This window comes from Thalassophryne amazonica, chromosome 4 (assembly GCF_902500255.1).
Source record: "Thalassophryne amazonica chromosome 4, fThaAma1.1, whole genome shotgun sequence".
In the NCBI taxonomy this organism is placed as follows: Eukaryota; Metazoa; Chordata; class Actinopteri; order Batrachoidiformes; family Batrachoididae; genus Thalassophryne; species Thalassophryne amazonica.
Genome location: NC_047106.1, coordinates 42,094,319 through 42,108,743, shown reverse-complemented (window position 1 = coordinate 42,108,743; position 14,425 = coordinate 42,094,319). Strand labels below are relative to the sequence as shown.

General features: G+C 39.6%; 1 protein-coding gene across 1 annotated transcript in view; it reads right to left on the bottom strand.

Moving 5' to 3' along the window:
* The window catches only part of LOC117508903 (alpha-2-macroglobulin-like), a 55,444-nt gene that overhangs the window by 29,011 nt on the left and 12,008 nt on the right, over positions 1 to 14,425 (bottom strand). Inside the window, exons 13-25 of the mRNA XM_034168745.1 lie at positions 14,225 to 14,288; positions 13,906 to 14,051; positions 13,455 to 13,604; positions 12,262 to 12,405; positions 12,051 to 12,135; positions 10,177 to 10,339; positions 9,199 to 9,424; positions 8,524 to 8,650; positions 8,282 to 8,403; positions 8,091 to 8,142; positions 6,425 to 6,508; positions 2,209 to 2,385; positions 257 to 332 (exon numbers count right to left, since the gene is read on the bottom strand). Coding sequence (XP_034024636.1) covers positions 257 to 332; positions 2,209 to 2,385; positions 6,425 to 6,508; positions 8,091 to 8,142; positions 8,282 to 8,403; positions 8,524 to 8,650; positions 9,199 to 9,424; positions 10,177 to 10,339; positions 12,051 to 12,135; positions 12,262 to 12,405; positions 13,455 to 13,604; positions 13,906 to 14,051; positions 14,225 to 14,288 — 1,616 coding nt within the window. The remainder of the gene's footprint in view (positions 1 to 256; positions 333 to 2,208; positions 2,386 to 6,424; positions 6,509 to 8,090; positions 8,143 to 8,281; positions 8,404 to 8,523; positions 8,651 to 9,198; positions 9,425 to 10,176; positions 10,340 to 12,050; positions 12,136 to 12,261; positions 12,406 to 13,454; positions 13,605 to 13,905; positions 14,052 to 14,224; positions 14,289 to 14,425) is intronic.

Below are 14,425 nucleotides of genomic sequence, written 5' to 3'. Positions count from 1 at the left end.
TGTGGCACAAATGCTCTCTGGCAACATGACTGTCAATTCTGTACCTGACAATAGCTCATCTTTAGACTAGCGTGCCCAAATAAGTGCAAGTGCACAAGATATTGAGAGAATGTAGGTGCTAAGTTTTAAAAATGGCAACTGGATTGCATGGAAGCTTGCAATGATACAAGCAGTACGCTGCGCTTTGCTCCCGGTGAAAGATGAGGTCCCGTATCACTGATGAGCCTATGCAGATGTGACTGAGTAATGTTCTCACCAAGTGTTCCCCTCTCCTGTTCCAAACGCACTGAAAGAACCATCTTGATGCTTGTAGTTCAACTGCCTCTGGTAGCCTGTGCAAAAAAGACACTTCTTACTTATTTAAATCTATTTTTATTCATGAAAAATAACTTGGTTTAAATTAACGGAAATGAGTGTAATACCATAGTAGCCCAGTAATTTGAAGTGTTTTGCACTTTTCCATACAAAAGCAGTCAGGGTTTTCACTGCCTGTAAGGACCACAGTCCCAATCTGATCAGATTTAACATTGCATATTAGTTGACGGGCTATTATAAATGAGCAAGTACAATGTACTTTTAAAATATTAAGCTTTGCAAGGTAGGTGTAATATTACTAATGCTTAAGAACCCAAGTTTATTTTACATCATTAAAATAATTTCTTCAATTATTTATTAATTTGGGGTATTCGGGATCTTCAGCTTGTCAGGTTTTACAGTGTACGAGGTCTATTAGACAATAAACCGACCCTTTTATTTTTTTTTAACTATATGGATTTGAATGACGTGCGATTCCACCAATCATGCTTGAACCCTCGTGCGCATGCGTGCGTTTTTTCACGCGTGTCGGTTACGTCATTTCCCTGTAGGCAGGCCTTGAGTGAGATGTGGTCCCGCCCTCTCGGCTGAATTCCTTTGTTTCACACGCTGCTCCAGACGGCGCGCGTTGCTTTATCAAAATTTTTTCTGGACCTGTGAGGAATATCCGAGTGGATACTATTCGAGAAATTAAGCTGGTTTTCGGTGAAAAGTTTAACGGCTGATGAGAGATTATGGGGTGTTTCTGTCAGTGTAAGGACTTCCCACAGAGCGGGACGTCCTGCAGGCGCCGTCGTCGGCCTGTTTCGAGCTGAAAACATCCTAATTTAAGGCTTAATTCACCCAGGACGTCGTGAGAGAACAGAGAAGATTCAGAAGAGGCCGGCATGAGGACTTTATGCGGACATTCCACTGTTTAAGGACATTTTTTAATGAAAGACGTGCGCGCAAATTCGCCGAGTCGTCACGGAAACGACTCGGCGAATCTGTGTGCGCCGCGACAGGAAAAACACCTCCGTGTTGAAAACCATTTGTAAAATTCAGGCGGCTTTTGATGGCTTTCAACAAGTGAGTAACTGAGAAATTAACAGCTTGGGCATGTTCCAACTTGTCCGTTAAGGTTTCCAACGGAGGTGTTTTTCCTGTCGCGACCCCCCCGGGTCGGGTCCAGCCCGACATGCGACTCTGCCCGCACGTTCTTTCATTACAAAATGTCCGTTAACAATGGAATGTCCGAATAAACTCATGCCGACTTCTTCTGAAAGTTCTCTGTTCTCTGACGACTTCCTGGGTCAACAGAGCCTGAAATGTGGAAGTTTTCAACTTGAAACGGTGAGACGCTGCCACCTCGAAGCGCAGATCGCCGTCAGGCGCCGTGGGCCGTCCTTACGGCGACACTACCAGAACAAAATCTCTCATCAGCCGTTAAAATTTTTATCGAAAACCAGCTGAATTTATCGAATGGTGTCCACTCAGTTGTGCCTTACAGTTTTGAAAAAATTTTTATCAAACAAAGCAGCAGTCTCTGAGCCATTCCTAAACAATGAAACAAACGACGAGAGGGTGGGCGACTCCTCACTCAAAGACTGCCCACAGGCGAATGACGTAACCGACAGGCGTGAAAAAACTCTTGCATGCCCACGAGGGTTCAAGCGTGTCTGATGTAATCACACGTGATTCAAATCCATATGGTTTTTGAAAAAAATAATAAGGTCGGATACTTTTCTAATAGACCTCGTAAATGAGACTATGTTCTGAGATAGAGTTAGCTGTAAAAGATAATAGTCCCAAAGTGAAATTTATCACAGTTTGATAGCAATCCAATGCTTTTGTTACAGCTTAATGTTGCTGGGGTTTCTTGATTTTACTAGAATGAGACTATTGGAGACTCACCCGTTATCAGGAATTTGAGAGCCCTTTCTTTGATGGGTAGAGTTAGCTGATTTGTGGATGTCAGGTATTTAAGGATGAAGACATCGGGGGCCAGCGTCGCAATATTCTGCTCCCCACATCCAGATGGCAGCTGCAGCAGCTTCTCCAAGTTCTTGATGGTCCGGCCCATGATGTCTCCTGCAGAAGACAAACACAGTCAGTGAGACCACACAGTAAATTTTGCTGAGTAAAATATCCTCTTCTGAGATGACATTTGGTCCCAGTCTAAATAGAGTAAAATACACACTATTATAGAGTGAAAGCAGCTCTACCGTTGTCGCAGTCTGAACAGTCCACCCCTAAAAATTGGCCCGCCCTGTCTCCACTGCGCATGCATCATTTACGATCACAGCAGCCCCTGTGAGATGGACTCTCTTCACCCAAAACAATCAAATGGATTAATGGGATTATTAACCATCAGATCACCGCTGGACTGATAGTATTGCACACCGGGCATTTGCCCGCTGGCCTGATGGCCTACTGGCCTGCGTTTTTTTTTTTTTGTAGCAGCTACGACTCGTCCTCACCTCTTAAAGCGCGGTGATAACAGCACACATGTACTGAGCTTTACAAAGACATTTTTATGCTTTTTTTCCTCCTTTATTTAGAGCTGAGCTGAGCCGCTCCGTATCTGCTCGTTAAAACAGCTGATCCACCGCGACGTGTCAACAACTAACACTATTTTCCACTCAAAAATGCACCTAAACTCTCTTTCTGAGGACCACATGATGTATGTGAAAACGCAATAAAACTTTCTGACCTGTAAACCTGGTCATGTTTTCTGCATAAATGTTATCCACTCTTTGTGCTCAAACGCCAAAGCAGGGGCAAATCCAGATGGAATGGGGGCGTGGGGCAAGGATGCCCCCCCCCCTCACAACATCTCCAGATTAAAGGTCCAGTTTTGAAGCCTTTTTTACTACAACTACTAATACTACTTAAAATAATAATAATTTCGACAAGTAAAATGTTTAGAGAAAATTTAAATGTTAGAAAAATATTACAATTTAATAGTTACATTTATTAACAATGTAGGTTCGAAATTACAAGTTTTACTGTTACAGTGCTGTCAACAGTTAAATATGAGGTCAAGAAAGAGGTCTTTATTTTACTTTTTATAAAACAAGTATATATTTTCATTGAAGTCAAGAAAGGATGACTATAAAGTGAGGCGGGGACCACTACGGCCATGACAGTAAGTGAAGGTTAACTTCAGCTATTAATTGATGAACAGCAACCTAACTTGTTCATAAATCAGACATCTGTGTGTGAGAGAGACATTCTGATCTTCTGGTCTGAAGTAAAGTGCTGTCTAACTGGGTCACTCAGATATGAATTAAGGTTGGATAGTATTTTCGTTCGTGCTAACTCTGCCAGTCACGTAACCTAGCCTAGCAATGTAACGTGCAAATGGTGTGCATGGCTAGCTACCATGCTGTCGCCGCCAGGTTGTTTCTTTATTCTATTTGTGTGACGGTTGTGCGTCGGTTATACGAAGTATGCTGATTTGCACAGTCTGCGGTGCGGTGGCATGGTACAACGGCGTCCCTGTCTAAAATGTATTTTCCCAAGTCCTGGCATAATTTCACATACCCAACATTTTACTTTAAATTGAGAATCATTCTCTAAGTTGATTAGCAACACAAACTGGTAATAAAAGAAATCCTTGATGTTACTTGTAGCTTGTAGTGAGGTAGACAACTGTCTCCATCTTGTGGCCTTTTTGTGTATTGCAGTTTCAAAAGTTCAACCTTTGTATCCAGTCATTGGTCCAGTCATCCAGTCATTTCTTGCTTTATATGATGAATTGTATCACACAAGTAATGATATATTATTTATAGTATAGCCTACAGCAGGGGTAGGCAACCTGTTCCAGAAAGAGCCATGAGGGTGCAGGTTTTCTTTGCAGCCGCTGACTCCACCAGGTGATTTTACTGATTAATATCACTTTGAGCAGATGGAATCAGTTAATCAGTGAAATCACCTGGTGGAGTCAGTGGCTGCAAAGAAAACCTGCACCCTCATGGCTCTTTCTGGAACAGGTTGCCTACCTCTGGCCTACAGTATTTCTATAACAAATGTTTTTATATAATTTCTATTTCTAAATTTAAGTAACAAGGCTGAATGAAATAACGGCTTATTATGTCTAAAAACTAATGTGACCTACTGTCAATAGATCGTACTTTTGATAAGCCTCTGATAACTGTATTTCGGGAGAACTTTTCATAATGCTTCTTATAGTGTTAACCCCTTAACGCCCATCGTCGCATATATGCTACAATCTCTGACTCAAATATGCAACTTACCAAATTGACCTGTATGCCTGTTGTCGCAAATTTGCAACATACCATCATTATTATTATAACATTATAACATAGTCATTACCAGAATACCCAATATTACTATCTAGTTTTTGTGCAAAAGTGAAATTAATAATCTCAACATTATTTACCATCTACTTAAAGGCAAAAACACACACAAAACATTTTTTATATACAGCTATATAAATTCGGGCGTTAAGGGGTTAAAATGTATGTGTCTCCTGGTGCACATTGATCGGTTAAGGGACCAAAAAAAAAACTGTCACAGCAGGCTTAATTTTTTTCCCCTTCGATACCTGGTGGTGGCCTGGTCTTGGTTAAAAATGCCCGGCCTGAAAAATTTCCCCAGTCCAGCCCTGCATCAGATGATAAAGGTAAAACCTCCTAAATCATTCTAAAGTCAGTTTTAAGCAAAAACAAATCAGTTTTAAGCAGAAATGAGGAGACAATTGGTGATGCTTTGCTAGCAGCCTGTGTGGCTGCGGCGCTGTGATCGCTTCCACCATCTTTTATGATGAAATGATGCTGAATTTGTGAAAATTATTGTTGTACAAAAGCATCACATATCTGTCGCTGAGATAGATGATGACTGGAGTGTAGTCTTAAGCAGAAACGAGGTGATAAATGGTGAACCGCGGCTGATGACACATGCGCAGTGAAGGCAGGGTGGACCGGTTTTTAGGGAGGGCTGTTCGGTCGGCGGCACCATCTAGTCAATGCAAGTGTTTCTACTCCAATAAGAGTTGATTTTACACTGTGTTGAGTTGATTTAGCCCTGTGGCAGAGTATATTTAACTCTATTTAGACTGGGACCAGCAGAGTAACTTTTACTGAGCAAAACTTACTGTGCAGGCACATAATTTTGATCAAAGAATTTGTCTTGATAAATTGAGTGAAAGTTTGTTCCAAATATTAATTTCCATTTGCATTTTATCCTATCATAATGCCACTAGGGGTGTCGGAAAAAATCGATTCACGTCCGAATCGCGATTCTTATTTACTATGATTCTGAATCGATCCAAAATGTCCAAGAATTGATTTTTTAAAAGCATTTTTTTAAACATTTTCTTGCTTACTCGCTGCGTGTACTGTTTGTCAGGCAACGGCTTCCGTACTACAGCGTCCCCGCGAGGGGTGGTGGTGGGGGGTGGTCCAGCGTGCTTCAAACACTCGTGAGCTGCAGAGTTCAGTGGCTGTAGCTTAGCATGGCGGACGAAAAGCTAATTCAGCCAGCACCGTCTTTGCTGAAGGCAAATGTTTGGGCGCATTTTGGATTTTATTATTTGCTGCGTAAGGAGCTTGACATGACTTACGCAGTGTGCAAAATCTGCAAAATGAAAGTCAAGTACTTCGGAAACACTTCAAATCCGCAAGCCCACATGCGACGCCATCACCCAAAGCTAAAAGAGGGGAACAGCGGTCTCTGCCGACTACTGACCAGCGCTTCGCTAAACTGCCAGCCAACTCTGAACGAGCAAAGCAGATAAGTAAATTTACATCTAGAATCACTTGATTAACCTTGTAAAGCTGCATTTTCTTAAACATAAACATTTTTTAAGTAATATAACTATTTCTCAGAGCTCTTTGAATCGAAAATCGATTCTGAATCGAATCGTCACCCCAAGAATCAGAATCGAATTGAATCGTGAGTTGTTGAACGATTCACATCCCTAAATGCCACTGCTTTTGCATAAGTGCCATTCTGCAATATACTTTGAGAAAAAAATACTACATTTGGGTCTTGCAAATTAGATCAGTTTGTAAGTTGATTCAGTGTTTCCCTTTTTCAGTGTAGGCAGAATTTTCAACCTACTAGAGTTTGCTTTTTCAAAAGTTAAAATGAATTTATTACTTACCCACAACAGATACTATTGTCGTTCCAGATCCTTGGATCATATTGGTTGGGAGGCTTATTTCCAGTTCCTCTGTCACACCCTCAGCTAGGTACAGAGAAAAAAAAAGTTATGCACATCATTATTCCTATCAATATTCAACATTATCATCAATTGATCCTGATTCACAATAACACAGATTCAATTCAGTATATTTATCTTGCGCCAAATCACAAAATAAGTCACTCAAGGCGCTTCACACAGGTCAAGCCTAACCTTAGTAATCCCCCTTAGAAAGGACATCGACACCAATGGTACGGAAAAACTCCCTCTGTCATTTTTGAGGAAGAAACCTCAAGCAGACCAGACTTAGAGGGGTGAACAACTGCTTAGATCGTACTACCCATCCATCCATTTTCTATACCTGCTTACTCCAGTTAAGGTTACGGGGGGCTGGAGTCTACACGGTAAATATTGCTGAGTAAAATTTACTCTGCCTGGATAACATTTGGTCCCAGTCTAAATACAGTAAAATACACTCTACTATAGAGTGAAATTAGCTCGACCATCTTGTCAAATCAAGTGTTTCTACTCCAATAAGAGTTGATTTTACACTGTGATAGAGTATATTTTTAACTCTATTTGCAGTGGGACCAAATGTTATCCCAACTGAGTAAATTTTACTCTGCAAAATTTATTGTGTATCCCAACGGTCATAGGGCGTGATGCGTTGTGCACCCTGGGCGAGACGCCAGTCTGTCGCAGACCCACACATAGACAAAAAACACATTCGCACTCCTACGGCCAGTTTAAAGTTTCCAGTTCACCTAACCTGCATGTCTTTGGATGTGGGGGGGAAGCTGGAGCAGCCGGAGAGAACTCACGCAAACACAGGGAAATCATGCAAACTTTAGGCCATACTAACAATAATAAAAATCAGGTGTTAAAAAAAAAACCAACAACAAAGAACTGTCAAAGTGAAATAAATGTGCTTGTAGAAAGTCCCCAAAATAAAGTCCAGTGGACGTCATAATGACCCACAGTTCATCGTGAGTGGGAATTAAAAAATGTGCCATCTTGGTCCATGCACCAAGATGAACACTGTGTATAGGTTTGATGCCCAAAAAAGGTTTTCATTCCAGAGAGCTTCTAATGAATGTGATGTTCTTCGATTATTACAATAATGTCTAATTTGGTGTTGCACTGAATAAATTAATCCATTGGGAAGAAAAACTGTCTATAACTATAAGTAAACAAGACCTCAAGTCAAATCATCATACAACTCTTCACTCAGGGGGAGGAGGACTAACAGGAAGAAAGAGGACGGGAAGGAGTGGAAGAATAGTACCCTTTTAAGACAGAAGTGAGCAGTATTTGTGGTATTTACATTTTGCAAGTTGATTTTTTTTTTCTTTTTACTTTTACTTTTGATACTCTGTGTGCTTCTTACCCTGTGTGCTGCTACACAATGCTGCTAGAACCTCAATATTCCTGAGGGAGTCTTCCCAAGGAATTAGCAAAGTTCTTTCTAATCTCTTACCTAATATGACAGTATTGTGAAAAGCAGTGACTGCATAAATAGAGAAACTCAAGGATTATTACTTGTCTACTGAAGATAAACAACCATTTCAGATACTGATGCAGTAGTTCCACGACAGATAAATACTGAGGAGGTTTGATCCATACTGACCTTTAGCCAGGAGCAGCCAAGTGAAGGTCTTTATAATCTCACATCCTTCAGGCTGAGATGAAAGGATGTGGGGAAAAAAAAATATCAGTTCAAGTGTCCACAAGAGAACATTTAACCTGACATTGTTTTAAAAAAATTACAACAATAATCAGGTGTTAGACTGGATGATATCTTGTTATTGGGGTGCCTACCTCAACTATGAGACTTCGCGTGATCACATCAATGTGACCTCTCTCTGGTACGGTCACAACCTCATGACCACATTTCAAGGGGGATGACACAGCCTGAGCAGTCACTGATACATTTATAGCTCCTAAAACAAATAAATCAATAAAATTGTGTGTCAGGTCAACTCAGTTTCATTTGCATAGCGGAAAAGTGTATGCAGTACTAGAGTACAGGGTCATGCTTGTAATGTATGCAGTGTACTCACCGACGGAAGTGGCAGTCAAAGACCATCGAACGGTCTTCCGTTCATTGCCACACAGACAGAATGTATATATGTCTCCATGGTTGACATTAAGGGTGTAATCTGTGGAGGCGGCCGGAGTTACAGTGACCTGATGAAAAGAAGCAAAAGTAAAATTTATGAATGAATAATGCAAACAAATGCTTAAATTGCAAACCTAATTCAAAAGGTGTTCTTTGTTTTATTGCTAGTAATCACATATGGCCAGCATAACCATTGAGGAACTTATCAAAATGTCTTTGTGTACTTTAAGACTGATCATCCAATGAAATCTATGTAAGATTATAAAAGCCACATCAGAAAATAAGTCACATCATCTATTAGATATTTTATGTGTACTTCGAATTGTCATCGTACACGTACCCCAAGTCTCATTGACTTGCATGGAAGAGGAAGGCTTATTGACTAGTATCACCCACTGGGGCAATCGAGATGTGTTAGCTTTACGTTTCTAGCTCTGCAGTACCACCCGTTTTGACCTATTGCCTGTGCTAAAAATAGTTAGTGTGAAAAATCACATAATCACCCCAGTTATTTATCTGACAACTTGCCAGTTTTCCACTTTTATCTCCTTGCATGTCAAGGGTGTAACACTATGATGTGTTGATGCTAAACACATCTTGGAGAACGCTCCATTACCATGATGCAGCTGGAGTGGAAGTTGAAGACGGTTGCTTTCAGTTCAAAGGCCTCTCCCCGGATGATGGAGTAGGGCAGAGTGAGATCGATGAAGAATGGCTGGAAGACGAGCAGCTCGTGACGAGGAGCTAAACCGAATCCCTTATTTGACAAACAGAAAGCGTCTGTCCACCAGGTGGTGACGGTGTCTGGGACGGTGTACTGCAGTTCCTTCTTTCCATATGGTCTAAAATTAACAGATACACACAAGTACACAGGGTGAGGGGAAAATACTGTAAGAGATTATAAACAACACATCACTGTGTGGGGGAAAAAAAATGGTATGATCAGCTTTTTTTTACTGACTTTACAAGAGTTATCACGGTAATATTCTGTATGAATGTGAAATTGTCATGTATATTGTGGTCTAATAATTAAAGGATGCCAAAACATGTAAAAAATTAAATTCAATCTGAATTCCCAGTTAGCTGTAAGTATTTTCTTGCTACAACATAGTGCTACTGGTCTCATGGACTTTCTGGTGACAGTGGCAGAGAAAAGAACACTGGATAAACTGCTGGACATTATGGACGATTCCAGTCACTCTCTGCACACCGTCATCAGCAACCAGAGGAGCCTCTTCAGCCACAGACTGCTCCTTCCCAAGTGCAGGACCAACAGACTGAAAAACCCCTTGGTCCCTCAGGCCATCAGACTGTACAACTCCTCACTCAGGGGGAGGAGGAGTAACAGGAAGACAGGGGATGGGAAGGAGAGGAACAGTAGTAGCCAGTAAACCAGCAGCAAGCAGTATTTCTGGTATTTATATTTCTGTATTTGTATTTATAATTTATATTTGCAAATTGTTTTTTACTTTCACTTTTGATACTCTGTGTGCTGCAACAACACCAATGCACACAATCTGGAACTTTTATAGAGGTGGTTTGATGAAGAATGTGAGCCAACACATCTGTAAAGAGTATTGAAATAAGTGCTCACCCAACTTCCTCCAAGTGAAACAGCCAAGTCTCAGGGAAGTATTTGCGAATCGTCACTATTGGTGCAAGCTCAGGACCAGGGGTAGATAAAACTTCATCAACAGGCTCTATTACAGCTAAAGCTGGCTTTCGTACAGCATAGCTGTCAGTCTTACGATAATAAACTGAAAATGAAAAGATATATGAATAGTGACAATATAGCATGCACAGGAGCATGAACACATATAATTTTAAGCACATACAACCCCTGGCAAAAATTATGGAATCACCGGCCTCAGAGGATGTTCATTCAGTTGTTTAATTTTGTAGAAAAAAAGCAGATCACAGACATGACACAAAACTAAAGTCATTTCAAATGGCAACTTTCTGGCTTTAAGAAACACTATAAGAAATCAAGAAAAAAAGATTGTGGCAGTCAGTAATGGTTACTTTTTTAGACCAAGCAGAGGAAAAAAATATGGAATCACTCAATTCTGAGGAAAAAATTATGGAATCACCCTGTAAATTTTCATCCCCCAAATTAACACCTGCATCAAATCAGATCTGCTCATTGACATTGACCCTATGCCATGACATTGACCCTATGTGTCTTTTGCAAGGAAAGTTTTTGCAGTTTTTGCTCTATGGCAAGATGCATTATCATCATTTCATCATCCCCAAACATCCTTTCAATTGTCCAAAATATCAACCTAAACTTGTGCATTTATTGATGATGTAATGACAGCCATCTCCCCAGTGCCTTTACCTGACATGCAGCCCCATATCATCAATGACTGGAAATTTACATGTTCTCTTCAGGCAGTCCTCTTTATAAATCTCATTGGAAAGGCACCAAACAAAAGTTCCAGCATCATCACCTTGCCCAATGCAGATTCGAGATTCATCACTGAATATGACTTTCATCCAGTCATCCACAGTCCACAATTGCTTTTCCTTAGCCCACTGTAACCTTGTTTTTTTCTGTTTAGGTGTTAATGATGCCTTTCGTTTAGCTTTTCTGTATGTAAATCCCATTTCCTTTAGGTGGTTTCTTACAGTTCGGTCACAGACATTGACTCCAGTTTCCTCCCATTCGTTCCTCATTTGTTTTGTTGTACATTTTTCAATTTTTGAGACATATTGCTTTAAGTTTTCTGTCTTGACGCTTTGATGTCTTCCTTGGTCTACCAGTATGTTTGCCTTTAACAACCTTCCCATGTTGTTTGTATTTGGTCCAGAGTTTAGACACAGCTGACTGTGAACAACCAACATCTTTTGCAACATTGCGTGATGATTTACTCTCTTTTAAGAGTTTTATAATCCTCTCCTTTGTTTCAATTCACATCTCTCGTGTTGGAGCCATGATTCATGTCCGTCCACTTGGTGCAACAGCTCTCCAAGGTGTGTTCACTCCTTTTTAGATGCAGACTAACGAGCAGATCTGATTTGATGCAGGTGTTAATTTTGGGGATGAAAATTTACAGGGTGATTCCATAATTTTTTCCTCAAAATTGAGTGATTCCATATTTTTTTCCTTTGCTTGGTCTAAAAAAGTAACCGTTACTGACTGCCACAATCTTTTTTTCTTGATTTCTTATAGTGTTTCTTACAGCCAGAAAGTTGCCATTTGAAATGACTTTAGTTTTGTGTCATGTCTGTGATCTGCTTTTTTTCTACAAAATTAAACAACTGAATGAACATCCTCCGAGGCCGGTGATTCCATAATTTTTGCCAGGGGTTGTACATTTGTAGCGTCATCAACATTTGCTGGCATAATAAGCCAACATTCTCACACAGTGAAGCACTCCTATATTGCTGTCAGTTAATTTTTTAACTGAACAGTTGCACCTTCAATATAATAAAATAATGCATCAAAAGAATAAATATCACACTTACGTCCACTATAGTATTCTTTTCCTTTGTATTTGAGACAATCTGGTGTTCGGATAATCAAACTCGTTGCCATCTTCAGACCCACACTCTAGACAAGCCAAAAAAATCACAAAAATATCACTGCAAAAAGCATTCCATGCACAGTGGCTGCTTTCATATTTCCCAATGTATTTTTCTTAATATTTTAATACTAAAATAGTTTCATAACAATTACCCTCAAAACCATATATGTATCTTTTTCGACGTATCCAGGGAATGGGAAAATGCTTCTCTTTGGTCTCACAGGCACACAGTCTTGTGGATCAAAAATTTCATATGGAAAAGAAGTTGCTTTTTTCAGAGGCAACAAGTCATATATCTGGAAATGCACATAAAATCTGTAAGCTGCAAACATATGGATTTTATAGCGCTAACTAATATCAAACTACCATTGTGAATAAAAATGTCAAACATATTAACCTTTGTCAGATACAGGCAAAAAAAAAAAAATGTATATCACATTTTTCAGAACTACATTAGAAGGTTACTTACTACTGGGTGAAAGAAAGGAAACAAAAAGCACCACAATTTAAAAGATAAAACAACTCATATTGCATAGTTATACTATTGTATATAATTGTTTTACTATCATAGAGCTGCAGAGGCAGAAAAACAGGAATTCATGACACAAGAGAACACAGAACTAAATAATGCAATCCATGAGAGAATAAATCCTAATGTGTTAAATGAAAAAGAACTAGAGTGTAGTCAGGCTCTGGATGAGATGTAACTCTATTTTGTCCTACTGTAGTCAAGCTTTGGTTGATTGTAATTGATTTTTTTTTTTATCTGCTTTGACCGTGAATGTGATTTACTATCAAAAATGCAGCACACAATAATATACTGCTGCATATTTTGACATTTCTTTGAGTACTCTAATTCATTCAGTCCACATTATTGCCAAAAAAAGGCATTTTTTTTTAAAGGGAAAATTACAAAGTTTAATGACAAAATATTTTTTCATGTCAGGATGACTAGCTACAATATTACTTTGTTTATGTTTTGTTATAGTTTATAAATCAGCGCTTTCTTTGACCAATCTCATATGAAACTAAATCATCAAATGCAATTGAAAATGCTCCTTTGTGTCATTTTTAACAATCTACATAACGGAAGCTTTTAAGAAAAAGAAAACTATGATCTTAATTTTTTTTTTTTATTAACTCCTGCTAAACTAAGAGCCTTCCAGTTTAGATGGTCATTCAAACAAAGATGTTTGAAGAGCACAATACTGCCCTCCAATGACTAAAACAAGGAACTAAAATAACTAAAGACATCAAGCAATCAGTTTGGCAGCTCTGCACCATGATAGACAATAATGCATGATTTGGTATGGCAATGTTGTGTCTCATGTCACAATGCAGTTACCACATTTGCGTCCAGGGGCTTCCCCGGTTCCTTGATGTAGACACTTTGGTCCACAGAGGTCAGGCCGCACAGAGAGTACGGCTCAGCCTTCAGCAACAGTCTGACCACCTCTCCAGGAGTGGCTGTTGGAGGCATAAAGTCCAAGAACACCTGACACATGAAGACATCATCTAGACATGAGTGGTAGAACCTGAACCAGTGATCTTCTCAACATGCTCCAAATTTTACTCTACAACATTTTAAACAAACACAGCAGGTTAAACATTCACAAAAATACTTCTTTAAAACTTTGTTTCATTCAGTTATTACCTAGTATGGTGTTAATAGTGACATTAAACAATGTGTGTCCCCCCGAATAAGTTCTTATTGCTGTATTGACCAAATTATGTGATTCTATACCCACAGAACATTTGACACGTTTTGTTTCCACCCATATTCCTCCAACACTGACCTCATGAGCAAAGAATTTCTCAGTGAGGAAGTCAGCTTTGTGGGCGATCACAGTTAGACTAGGGAGGACGACGTATGCCACAACTTGGAACTCTGGAGCAAAAACTGCAGTCACTTTCAGCTTAAAGGTCACCTTACCATCAGTCACTGCAACAGACAGAGAAAGTTTTGATGAAAATGGGATTTTTAGTTCATTTCATAAGAGTAAAATTGAGGGATTGTGAACTTTTAACAGGAAACATTCATTTACTTATTTTCTATGCGTTTATCTATTATTTGTTGCACAGTGTAACACTTTTAATGTCACCTATATTGCCTACCTGGACATTCAAGTATGTCAACATTTTCATATCCCTGCATTACGATCTTTCCTTTGGCTAAGATCTGTAGATTTTGAGAGAAAACAAAAATGATTATAGACCATCATTCCCACCGGTCAGCTCCCCAGTTCATAGATGCTTGGGTTGTTGGGATGTTCCTGAGTCAGGAACATCACAATAGAGTCTAGATCGTCTTGGAGA